At 51.1% G+C, this 12,873-nt stretch overlaps 1 protein-coding gene across 2 annotated transcripts in view; it reads right to left on the reverse strand.

The window, feature by feature from the left end:
• Window positions 1–282: 282 nt before the first annotated feature.
• The window catches only part of LOC143299218 (uncharacterized), a 179,025-nt gene continuing 166,434 nt past the window's right edge, over window positions 283–12,873 (reverse strand). For both annotated transcript variants that reach the window (XM_076612413.1, XM_076612412.1), the window contains exons 14-17: window positions 12,188–12,308; window positions 11,272–11,436; window positions 10,549–10,630; window positions 283–10,012 (exon numbers count right to left, since the gene is read on the reverse strand). In XM_076612413.1, the coding sequence (XP_076468528.1) occupies window positions 5,670–10,012; window positions 10,549–10,630; window positions 11,272–11,436; window positions 12,188–12,308 (4,711 nt within the window). In that variant the 3' untranslated portion in view covers window positions 283–5,669. The remainder of the gene's footprint in view (window positions 10,013–10,548; window positions 10,631–11,271; window positions 11,437–12,187; window positions 12,309–12,873) is intronic.

A 12,873-nucleotide genomic window follows, 5' to 3' on the forward strand; every position in this document is an offset into this window, starting at 1 on the left:
ACGCACGTTAAAGATCCTGTAATCCCTGTCAGGCGTTCGGTGGGTTGTGGAAACAAGAAAATACCCAGCATGCACACCTCTGAAAACGGTGTATACTGCCTACATGGCGGGGTAAATGAATAAAACAATTATTTACGTAAAAAGTTATATGTCTGTATGAAAGTGGATGTGTGTATAAGAGAGGGACAGAAAGAGACAGGGACAGAAACAAGGACTTTCGACTTTTCATGCACAATACATGCAACACATCCACACTGATTAAATGCAAAAGTCTTTCAACTGAAAAAAAACGGTACTGTTTATTCGTTATAGAAAATAGACCAGTAACGTACAGACATTCAGCACACCTCGAGACCTGTACAAATAATATCCTGGTAAAAAGAAAAAAAAAAAAAAAAAGTTTTAAGTTGACAACAGTGATGATAAGTGAAGATCCTTGAGAAAAAAAGGCACAGACCCCACCTCCCAGGCAGACATTTCAGTCCTGACAAATAAAACAATTCTCGCGAAACATTCATCTTCTTCATCAGCAAAGAAAGAAGGTCACTTTCAATAAATCAGACAAACAGTTCTCAAAGAAACAAGTTTCATGCGACCGATACAATATCTTTAATACAAATGAAGCAGCTTATACAATATTCTTTGAATTCAGCTTTGCCAAAACCCCACGCTCTTTCATTAAGTACATACGAATATCAAAAGTGTATACATATATAAAACATCTGTGGCCAAATTTGTGAACAATTTCTACCCAATACAAGTCGTTGTGATAAAATAATCTCAGTTCTGACAGGAAGGCATGTATTGGCCATGTAGAGTGTACAATGCATAGCGATGTACATATCACAACCACGACAGACACAACTTTGGTTATCAGGTGTACAGGTACGATCCCAGAGTACAGTCCGGTGGGCAGGAAGCACTATTACTGAATACAGCGCAGAGACACTGATCACTGACATGTGAGATTGTGTTGTATATAACACTGTCACATTGTGTGCGGTACACAGCATGAACACCATCACACTGTGTGCTGTACACGGCATGAACAGTCATACCATGTGCTGTACACAACATGAACAGTCACACTGTGCGGTACACAGCATGAACACCATCACACTGTGTGCGGTACACAGCATGAACACCATCACACTGTGTGCGGTACACAGCATGAACACCATCACACTGTGTGCTGTACACAGCATGAACACTCACACTGTGTGCGGTACACAGCATGAACACCATCACACTGTGTGCTGTACACAACATGAACAGTCACACTGTGCGGTACACAGCATGAACAGTCACACTGTGTGCTGTACACAGCATGAACACTGTCACACTGTGTGCTGTACACAACATGAACACTGTCACACTGTGTGCTGTACACAACATGAACACTGTCACACTGTGCGCTGTACACAACATGAACACTGTCACACTGTGTGCTGTACACAACATGAACACTGTCACACTGTGTGCTGTACACAACATGAACACTGTCACACTGTGTGCTGTACACAACATGAACACTGTTACACTGTGTGCTGTACACAACATGAACACTGTCACACTGTGTGCGATACACAACACAAACACTATGTGCGGTATACAACACAAACACTGTGTGCGATACACAACACACTGTGTGCTATGTGCGGTACACAACACAAACACTGTGTGCGGTACACAACACAAACACTGTGTGCTATGCGCTGCACACAGCACACTGTGTACAAGTTGCTGTTCACAACACAAGCACTGTCACACTGTGTGCTGTTCAGAACACTGTGTTACTGTGCATAACACTTTGTGCTGTTCAAACACGAACACTTCAGATGGCAAATCGTGGTATTGCTGATCCACAGCTGGTCAGCCTGGGCATCGCCTGGAAGTGAGATGCCGTCTGTACAATGAACAGCACTGGGAAAAAAAAACATGTCCCGATACAGCGGTAGGCAGGATGGTATCATTAATTAACAGGAGAGAGAAATACAGGACAGGCACTTGGTGACAACAGTGACCGACTGAAAAGCGAGTGCGCAATATACATCACTGGACTTTTAGAGACTTAACTATTCTGGATATGTATCCAGCGAGTCACCCACTCAAACTCGATTTGGGAGTTTTGCCGAAACTGAACTGATCTCATCCCATGACTGTTGCTGGTTCGAATAAACTTTACGAAACTTGCTTTTCACACTGTAATTTAGCAACCGTCTTGCGAGCGATGATTCAACACAGCTCCCCAAACCAGGGACAAAATGTACACAACTTCTGAAGCTTTCACGTGAACAACCCTTGTCCAAAAACAGCTCTATTCAACTGGACAGATATTATGATGCAGATTATATGAAAAAACAAACAAAAATAATTCTGTAACTGAAAGGTAAATAAGTATTCAACAGAACAGTCTCACGAAAAAAAAAAACACACAAAAAAACGACACAAAAAAACAAACCACGCAGACTTGTTACGAACAGAATGAGGGATTGTTTAAAATGAACATAAATAATGAACAAGGAGTCGGTAAAACTAAAACCCGGTAAAACTAAAACCATCATAAATAATCAAGTTCATTCCTTAATAATGGTTAAACTACAACAAAGCTTGCAACGAAATAATGGTTTGAAATACCTGATAGCTTACAACGAAAATAATTCAAATAAGAATAACTCCCATGCTCTCTCTCTCTCTCTCTCTCTCTCTCTCGTGCCTTTTTCCTCAAGCACGCAAACATACATTATATCAAACAGGCAAGGCGGGGAGTGACTTGCGAATGCCCGTGCCCTGACTGACCAATCTTCAGCATCGCTTTACTTAGCGTCAAGACACTTCCCAAGTGTCCACGCTAATTCCACGGACTTCGAAAAGTTCTTACCGCTACGCAGACATAACGCTGCCAAGATCGCCAGCGCAACCAAGGCTGGTTGGCTGTCCCACGACAGTGTCGCCACAGCGCTCCCACCGACTGCCCTGTTCTCTCACACCAACACACACACCACTCCACGCAGTCTGTTGTCAGCACGTGCAACCAACTCCGACTCACACCCGTCAATAAATATATTATATACCAGCTGAAGGCACAGCCTTCATCACCACTACACCACGGATGTCTATGCAAAGTATCCACGTTGCCGTGTAGTAATACCCATGCCTACTGATATGTACAGGTAGTTTTCTGTCACCGATATGTACATGTATACATGTTTATACAGTGTATACCATGTGTGGGGTTAGGTAGGGTGGGGTGTTCGGCTAGTCTACGAACAAACCGACTATCTCCATGCGCTAATCTTGTCAAACATCACACTTTGAATAATCATGTTCGTTTTCTTTTTTTTTCTTTTGCACACAGCTTACATCAGCAGGATACATATCTGCCACCATTTGTACATGGAGTGTCTTTGTCCCGTTTTACTGAAACGCTGCTGTCAGCTGTGTTACAACGACAACAATAACAGTAGTAATAACAGTAATAATAACAATAATAACAAAATCAACAACAACAACAATAATAATGTCTAATGATAATAATAATAATCTCTTCCCCCTCACTGCCATTATCACAAAGTGAAGCAATTGAAGAATTCCTCAAATGACAATTTCCTTCTTGTATCGAAATGACGAAACGTACTGCTCAGTCATTGATTTGTATCCAATATTAAGTGAACGATGCATAACGTGCGACTGTTGTCTGTTAAATCAACACACACACACACACACACACACACACACACAGAGGCAGGTGAGAGGCCACAGTGAGAGCAGTTCCGGGCAGGTCAAAAGAAGAAAAAGAGGACGAGGGAAAGGGGAGGCGGAGAGGGGTGGGGTGGGGGAGAGGGCGTGTGAACGCACGTGCAGGGCCCCCATCACCCCCGCGACAGCAGTGTGTCGGGTCTCGGGGCCCGAATCTTTGCGATAAATCTTCATCATCGCTTGCTCGACAGTTTTTGGTGCAGTGCGTTCTCCCACTGGTCTCCTCAGTGTGCCTGTCGCCATGAGCAGTATGTGGTTCAACGGTCGTTCACCTGAATACCACGGTAATCATTTCCCTTGACATAGTTAGAGAGAGAGAGAGACAGACAGACAGACAGACAGAGACAGACAGACAGACAGAGAGGAGGGAGGGATGATTGTTGGGCATAAAACATAATGATGATTACCCGCTGGGATTGTGAATAAACTCAGCTGTGAACGAAGGTGGGTTTTCCTGCCATCGCACAGACTGTATTCACTCACATACACATACACGCGCGCGCGCGCGTACGCATACAGCTTTCAAAAGAAAATCATTCCTGTATACATGTATTACAAGACAACGGGTACCCGTAACGTCAGTTAACACCATCCTGTCCCTCTGACGTCACATACAGACTGTCACGCCAGGCTACACACTAAACTCTGCACTCACATGCCTCTGACGTCAGGCTACACGTCACTTGAGCCCACACACTGCAGGACCTCATCAAATGACGCAATGTCCGATCAGAATGCAGTCACTTCATTGTAACCCCAAAATGATGATGTAAGGTCATGTCCGTGGCAGTCGTTCGCCATATAATAATCATAATAATTTGCACAATCGTAATATTTATCACAGAGACTCGCCCTCCATCACCCACACTCTTTGATCTGCAGCTCAAAGCCTGTTCCTGCCCAGCTCCCCTGTCCCTGCTTCACTACACGCTGTGCAGACCAGACACCACCAAACGTTCACCCTCCATCAGTCTGTCTGTCTGCCTCACTGGCTACACACTCGCAGACCAAGGCACTCAGTGGAAATAGAAGAGCACTTTGACTGAACAAGCGTAGAGGAAGGCACTTTGCGAGTTATCATCGTTTCTGTTTCCACAGGTAGGAGTGGTCCTCCACAGAGTGGGCAGTGTCAGACTGGGTGCCAAGGGATCTCCATGGATGCTGGTCATTATTCTGTTTTCTGCTTCTGCGCGGGGGTGGGATAAAATGCCATGATCTCTATATTCTTTCTCGTTCATCCACTGATGAAGCCATTCTGTCGCAGTTTGAGAAAAGCCCACGACGACTGCTTGTCAATGCTACATGTATTAAGCTAGGACGACTATGTCCAGAAGCCTGAGACATACGTGCCTCTATTTGTGATACAGGAAAAGCTGGCGTATAGTGGTAATGATATACTTGAATAACACCGGTAGAAGATCCAGGCTATATAGATGCAGTCGTAGTAACGTATCAAAAACCTTAAGTCCACTGTGGAAGTCAGTCTCTATTTTCCACTTGGAAACATGTCCTCAAACCAAGGACGTGACGTGCAAAATCTGACTTCGTTCTGTCAGAGCAGACATTTGCCCTGACCACCACTCTGATGGCAGTCTGAGGGTGGGAACGAGTCGCTTCTTACTCACTCAATAGGAAGAGCAAACAGCTAGGTTCTCATGCCTTGGGTTCACACAGCGCACACCGAGTCACCAGTGTAGTGACCTGCGAGGCTGGTGGCCAGTGTTTTAAACAGCCTCGGCCACTTTACCATCTTAGTCTGCACGTGTCTCTGGGCTTTGTGGGCACCCTGAGAAATGTGCCTGCCTAAAGGGATACACTTTGCATGAGCTGAACTGAAGAACACACACTGAACTTGTGTATCCACTGCCTTCCTGGCAGTGCTGTGAGTCACAAGGGGAGCCTCTCAGCCCTCACTTTTTTCTGTCCTGGCCCGCTCTGGCCTGAGCACTGGTGACGATGACGGTTTTCTTGGAGGGCGAGGCGGCGCCAGTCTTGTCCTTACCTTTCACAATGCTGCCAACCCTCTTCAGCAGGGATGACTTGGCACCGTCCTCCACCTCTTCTCCTCCCGCGTTCTCTGTCACCGTGTCCAGGGAAGGGTGGGAGTGGAGGTCCACCTGAGCGGGGGCCACTTTCTTGCCAGCCGTCAGCTTGCCCAGCACTCCCCCCGACTTGTGTCCATCCCCCCTGGGCAGCTCGCTGGAGGTGAGGCGGGGCGACGTCTTGCCCTGCCTCAGACTGCCGTGACGGGTCAGAGAGTTCACCACGCTGTGTCCCTCTCGGACCACTGCCGCCTTGGCGCGGGGAGGGGGTGTGGGGAGAGGGGCGGCGGTGTGGACGGGGGATAAGGCGGCCCTGGAAGAGGCAGTGGACTCCATGAAGCGTGACTTGGTTCTTGGGGGAGGTCGTGGAGAGGTGGCTGAATGGGGGGTGGAGGGGGACAGCGACGTGTCGTGGTGTGAGCTGGGGGTGGTGTCTTCAGTGTGCTGATGCTTGCGGCGTGATGTTGTGCTGCTGTCGGAGGACGGTGTGGTGGGTCGTCTGGTGTCGTGGCTTAGTGGTGTGGCACTGCGTCTGTCGTGGGAAGAAGGAGTGGCACTCTTCGCCCCGCCCAATGAGGTCCGTGTTGACGTCACCCGCATGGACTGCGTCCTCTGCAGGCCGCTTGATGGCGTGCTGGAGCGGGCGGATGGGGTGGTGGGCCGGGCAGCGTCCCCCATCACCCTCAATTTGCGTGCTGACGTCAGCTTGCTGGTGGAGGCTGAACTGACGTCAGAGGCAGTGCTGATGCTGGAGACGCCACTGGCGTTGGAATCGGTCCGTGGTCTGCCGGCAGGGTGGGCCGCGGCCTTGATGGAGGAGGGAGAGGGGGTGGTATGGGTGCGCACTCCACGGACCGAGGTCCTGGCGGGCGTGTCCCTTCTGAAGGCGCTCTCTGCCCGCATGGAGGCTCTGACCGTACTGTCTCTCTTCAGCGTGCTCTCCTTGCTGCGGAAAGACTTGCGGGTGGCACTCTCCCGCTTGAAGCCGATGTCCGTGTCCGAGGGGGCCGGGGACAAGGCGGCAGTGCGAGCACGTGCAGAACTGTTGGTGGACCGCATGTAGCTGGGCAGTGGCCGTGACTTGGGTCTGCTGCTGCCTTCGCCAGGCGTGGTGGACTGGTTTGGGGGGAGTGGGGCGGGACCCTTGCCGTGGCTGGGACTGCCCGCTTCTGACCACACCTCCTCTTTGGACGTACTGTGACCGCTGTCCGGGGACAGAGCGGAGGGTGGGGTGGAGGTGGTGGGGGTGCTCTGACCCGCCTTCACCTTCAGGGTCTCCTCTGTCCAGGTCTCCGTCCTCAGCTTGCGGGAGTCCTCCTCGGACAGGCCTGAGCTGACCATCTCGTTGCTCGACGCGGGGCCCTCCCCTAGGCCACTGTCCCGCTTGGCTCTCTGCTGGCCGTCCGCCTTCCTGCCCAGCGTAGGCGTGCCTGTGATCTCCGACTCCAGCGTGGAGCTGAGCGAGGTCCTCTGCGACACGTTACCCATGCTCTCAAAGCCCTGGTCTGTGTCCGTGGAGCTGGCGTAGCTGCTGGCGTAGCTGCTGCGTGACCCCACCTCGTTCTTGTAGTCCTGCAGGTCGGCCCGCTGCAGCAGAAGCTGGGAAGCAGAGGGTGGTTCTGTGGCCTGGGGTCTGGTGTGGGAAGTGGGACTGCCGCTGTCAGGTTCCGTGACGTTGTCGTACACACTCAGCCGCTTGGTTCGCTTGAGGCGCCACTTGGCCACGGAAGCCAAGGGGTTGTCATCGTCCTCCAGCTGGTCCACCTTGGTCTGCAGCCTCATCACTGCACTCTCCACGGCGGACCGGTCCATGAAGCTGTAGGAGCGACGGGCTCTCCGCTCCAGCTCCACAGCCGGGGCACTGGCAGGACGAGCGATTCGGGCGACCCGCTCCGAGGGCTCCTCTTCCGGCACATAACTCCGTCTGCGCTGTTCGGGGGAGGAGTCTCCGTCACTGTCCTTCTCTGCCTGCAGGGTCTCCGTGGAGGTGTTGGCCGACTTGATGGACAGGCGGCTGACGCTCTTGGGACTGTCGCTCTTGGCGCTGGACCCCCGGCGTGACCCGCCCTTCACCTCCGCCTTCATCTCTGTGTCGCTGTCATCACTGGGGATGTACAGCCCGTTACGACGGCCGTCCGTGGACAGCCGGTGGGTGCTGCTGCCTCGCAGCAAGGACCTCCTCTCCTCCGCTGTGTCGGGCGTGCTGCCACCGTTCCGCATGCTCTTCTCCGCGTCGGAACTGGCTCGTCGGGCAACGGACTCGTCGTAAGACTTGGAACGGCTCATATTACCCTTGGATACCAGGTCTCTCAACGCCTGGTCCACGTCCTGGCGTTCCACGTCACTGCGGCAGCGCGCGTTCATCTCCGCCACGCTCTTCATGTCTTTGTAGCCGAACCTGGCGTCCCTGAAGTTCTTCTTGGCTGCCTGCTTGGCCGCTTCTTTGTCCTCCTTGCTTTGCTTGCTCTTGTTCCCCTCCTGCCCCTTGTCAAGGCTGGCCGCTTTGTGGTGATGGCCAGACTGTGTCTTCACAGAGTTGGGGGACTTGGCACGGGGCTGGTCCTGACTCGGGGAATCACTGTCCGCCTTTCCCCCGGGCGTGCTGATGCCGCGCAGTGCGGCGTGCACGTCGTCCAGAACCAGCGTGGACCTCTTCTTCCTCTTCTCTCGTTTCTGTTTCAGCTCTGGCGGTTCTCCCGAGGGTGTAGTTGGACGAGAGGTTTCTTCTGACGTCACCATGGCTGCCACAGTCTCTGTAGGCTGCTGCCGTTTGCAGGGACTGATGACGCCAAAGGTTTCTATCGGGCGGTCTGAGTTCTCGATGGTCTTCAGCAGGCCGTCCAGGTTGATGCCGTTTTTGTCACTCATGGCTTTCCGCATGGACACGGACACTGACAGGTCTGCATCGTCCTGACCGGGGGCCGCCGCCTCCGTGTCTCCAGCGGCCAGCAGTTTGTTGAGGCTGGCAGGGTCCACGTTGCTGTAGCGCTGCTTCAGGTGTCGCCGGCTCTTCTCCAGGGTGGACTCTGAGCTCGTCCCGCTGTCTGCTGGGGGCACACCACCTCTGTCCTGGGCATCAGCCTGGACAGCAGCAGCGTTCTGTGATACAATGTCTGTGCTGGTGGCAGTGTCTTTGGACTGGCCTGTGAGGTCCTGAGCACGCGCTGACTTGCTGTGCACATTGTCTTTCTCACTGATGGGCTCCAGGGGATCTGTACCATGCGGAACGCTGGAGCGCCACCGACTGACTTCGGTCCGTGAGCGGGGCGTGTCCTCGGTGTTGAGGACTGGGGCAGAGACGGGCCGTGGGTGGGGGGTGCCGCACTCCTCAGGGATTGGGGGAGTGCTGCGGGAGTCCCGTGGCTCCTTATCCCCTCTCAGACGGTTCTTAATGCGCATCACCAAGGCGTCAGTGTCCTCGTCTTTGGAGGAAGAAGAAGGGTTGGAGGTGCTGGATGTCAGAGCCTTGTCCACAGACGGCCTGTCCAGCCAACTGCGTGTGCGACGTAACGGCCGCGACGCTCCCCCGCCAGGAGCTCTGGCACTCCCCCCGGACTCCCTCACCGGCAGGGGAGTGGCGGCAGTGGACGTCTTGCCGTCAGAGGTGATCACTGGCGACGGCGCTCTCTCCCTCTCCCCGTCCACCACCCCCAGCAGGCTCCGCCGCTCTCGCCGCTCCTGGCGACGTCTGCGGAGACTGGCGTACTTGTCGAAGGAGGCTTCTGGCTTGGGGCTGTCCGCCTCGAGCTCCGTATCCATGAGGAACTCGATCAGCGACGCGTCCTCCTCCGTGGCGTAGCTCTTCCGGGACCGCCTCTGTGTAAGCGAGTCCTGGCCCAGCGAGTCCGTGGCGCTGTCGGCGGATACCGACCCTCCGCTGCTCCTCGCCGCCTCCTCACCCCCCTCCTGCGACTTCTTCTTGCGGAGTGACACCCTCCCGTACCCTCTGCGGACAAAGTCTTTGGCGTCCGCGTCCTGGCCGTCCTGGGGAGGTGCGACAGGGAGGGCGTCTCCTGTGCCGGCTGTCAGGGCCGTGCTGAGGTTGGCGGGGTCCAAGCTGACCTTCTGCACCTTGGTGACGTTGAAGCTGCCCTCACCGTAGCGGCGGTTACAGAAGCCGCTGCGGACATCAGCCAGCAGCATGTCCACGATGGACCCCTGGGGACTGCCCGCCCGCTCCATGCCCTGCTCCTGGGGCTCCGAGAGGTCTTCTGCACACAGTACACCGCCTTGACTTGTGTGGGGGGGTGGTGGTAAAAAACAAACAAGTAGACAGATAGATAGATAGATAGATACAAACGTACATACATAAATACATACATAGATAGATACACAGACAGACAAATAGAAAAGGAGAGACAGAGAGAGAAAGAGATGTAATGTGTGTGTGCATGTTTTGTGAGTGTGGGTGGTGGTGTTTGTTGCCGTTACTGCCAGTCATTTTTCCTCTTTTTTTTCCTTTTTTTTAACCTTGACTAAATAACTGTCGTGCTGTTTGCCAAACTGTCAGTGAAGTTTTCATTCTCACTCTCCCTCCATCTGTCCCCTCACCATGTTTCCTGTTCTCTTCTCTTTGTATATCGTTAACAAGATGCGTTCGAGTTTGAAAGACAGACTCAGTTGAACTGCACCTTTCAAGAAAAAAAAACCCAACTAGACCACGAACACACACACACACACACACACACACACACACACACACACACACACACACACACACACACACATGCACAACCACACAACGTACTGGAGTTTCTCTTCTGTTCAGCTTCTTTCTGCCGTTTCCTCAGCTCCGCCTTTTCCTCCATCACCTTCCTCTGTTTGTTTTCCTGAAACGTCATCACCGTCACCATGTCATCCTCATCATTTCAGTTATCGGTGTTATCGTCGTCGTTGGTATGGTTAACTTCAAATTCGTCACAAACCTCTTCGTTAACATTCAGCGATGAAGGAAATGGGAGTCTCGAATATCCAGACAATTAGCCTGCACATGTGTTTTGTTCTTCGTCTCTGACATGCTCAGTTTCCAGTCAAGCTGTTAATTAAAAGCTTTATCGTAGTTACCGATAAAAACTTTAATGAAGGTACTATTTTATCAATTTTATACCACAGAGCTGCCGACACTTACATGTGTACTAGTCTGAACGATCTTACAGCAGTCACAGAATAGGCTTCGGAAAAGCTGATGCTGACACACTGAACCATTACTATTCTAATCCTACATAACAGTTACTGTAATAATTAAACTACCTGTGTGCTATCTACATTCGTGAGCTACAACACAAACGTTCACTCTCATCAATCGAGTGGGCTTTTACATGTTTGATCGTTTCTAACCCCACCATAACCATAGGTAGCGATACCCCGATCTCGGGAGTGTGAATCTGCGCTGAACCTAAAGGCTTTGGAATGAGAAGTTATCTGCAACACGGCAGCAGGTAACCACACCTGACAGCCGAGGAGCACTCACCTCAATGGCTTTCTTGAAACGTTCACAGAAGGTGTTCAGCGTCTTGAAGCAGTCCTCCATCTTGAAGGAGGCTAGGTCCTCAGAGAAGAAGACTGCCAGGTCCTTGCGCAGGTCCTCAATGTCCTTGAGGTCCTCTTCCAGCTCCTTCCCCTCCACGTTGGCTTCCTGCAGGCAAACAGATGGTTGGGTATGGCACTGGGTTATAAAGACTGGTGCTTTGGCAACGTGGAGTACTGTCATCACCGCTGATACGAGTTACATGTAGTACGTGCAGTTACAACTGAGAAAGACATTTCGGGAAAGAAAACAGTGCTCGGTTGCGCAAACGGTCTTAGCTAACAATTCTACGTTTGCTTTGGCGATAAGAATTTTCCAAAGTCTATGCCAGCTCGATCTTCGCAACACTAAATTTGCCTAACGTCAAGAATTCTCCAAAGTCTACGCTAATTCAATAGGATCGCATAATTATGACACAAAGTAAACTAAGTACTAAGAAGATCGCTTGAGCATCCCAACCCAGGGACTGATTACGTATGGGCTTTTGGTATTATCTGATCTCATGAATACGTAACAGATCCTGAAGTGGTGAAGCGGTAAGAACTGGTTAAATCAAGTAATGTTTCAAGGGAGCGAAATGCCGCCGATGACACGCGAATCACCAAAAAGAATGAACAACACACCTTAACAATAGCAACAACCGTGCGGTTTCTTTACGCTTTGAAAAGGTAGGGATGTCGACACGTTTGTGAATACGTCAACCAAGAAGGTGTATCAAAAGTGATACGTTTTGATAGAAATAGAGGGAACAGAGAGAGAGAGAGAGAGAGGGGGGAGGGGCGGAGGGGGAGAGTGAGAGAGGGGGGGGGGCGCACGGACAGACACAGAGAAATAAGACACAAAGATGACACACACTGACCTTGAGAAAATCGGCCATCTGGGCCTGGAAGTCGTCCCCTGCACGTCCTATCTGCTCACTGATGGCCTTGACCTTGCTGGTCAGTGACCTCACGTCTGACGTCAGGTTTTCTACCGACACCCTGCACACACGACGAGCAACATGACGAGCTTATCCTGCCAGCGACTGTTGTCAAACTTTTGCTTTTTGCCTTTTTATATAACGTTATCTTCACAATGAACATCATCACTACTGTTACTTTCTCAACAATCCAGAGCATGACTTCTTTAAATCATAATCATGTTCATTGGAATGGTGGCTATACACCATGCTTTAAGACGCTACCTTTACTGTTAATTAATGGTAATGGCCTACCCCCCCCCCCCCCCCTCAAAAAAAAACAAACAAAAACAAATAAGTAGATTAATCAATAAAAATAAAGAAATAAATAACGAAAGGAAAACACTGATCTCTTATCCTCACTCTATTCTTAGGGGAAAAAATAAATAAAAAAAGCTTCCTACCTACCCTACTCAACCTCTCTTCTTCCTTCATCAACCCCCTTCGCCCCGTCACACCTCCATCATTCCTCCTCATACCACACACATACACACACACACACACACAACACACACCACACGCATTTACACACACACACACACATACACCATACGACACACACACACACACACACACACACATACACA

The sequence above is a fragment of the Babylonia areolata genome, chromosome 24 (assembly GCF_041734735.1).
Source record: "Babylonia areolata isolate BAREFJ2019XMU chromosome 24, ASM4173473v1, whole genome shotgun sequence".
In the NCBI taxonomy this organism is placed as follows: Eukaryota; Metazoa; Mollusca; class Gastropoda; order Neogastropoda; family Buccinidae; genus Babylonia; species Babylonia areolata.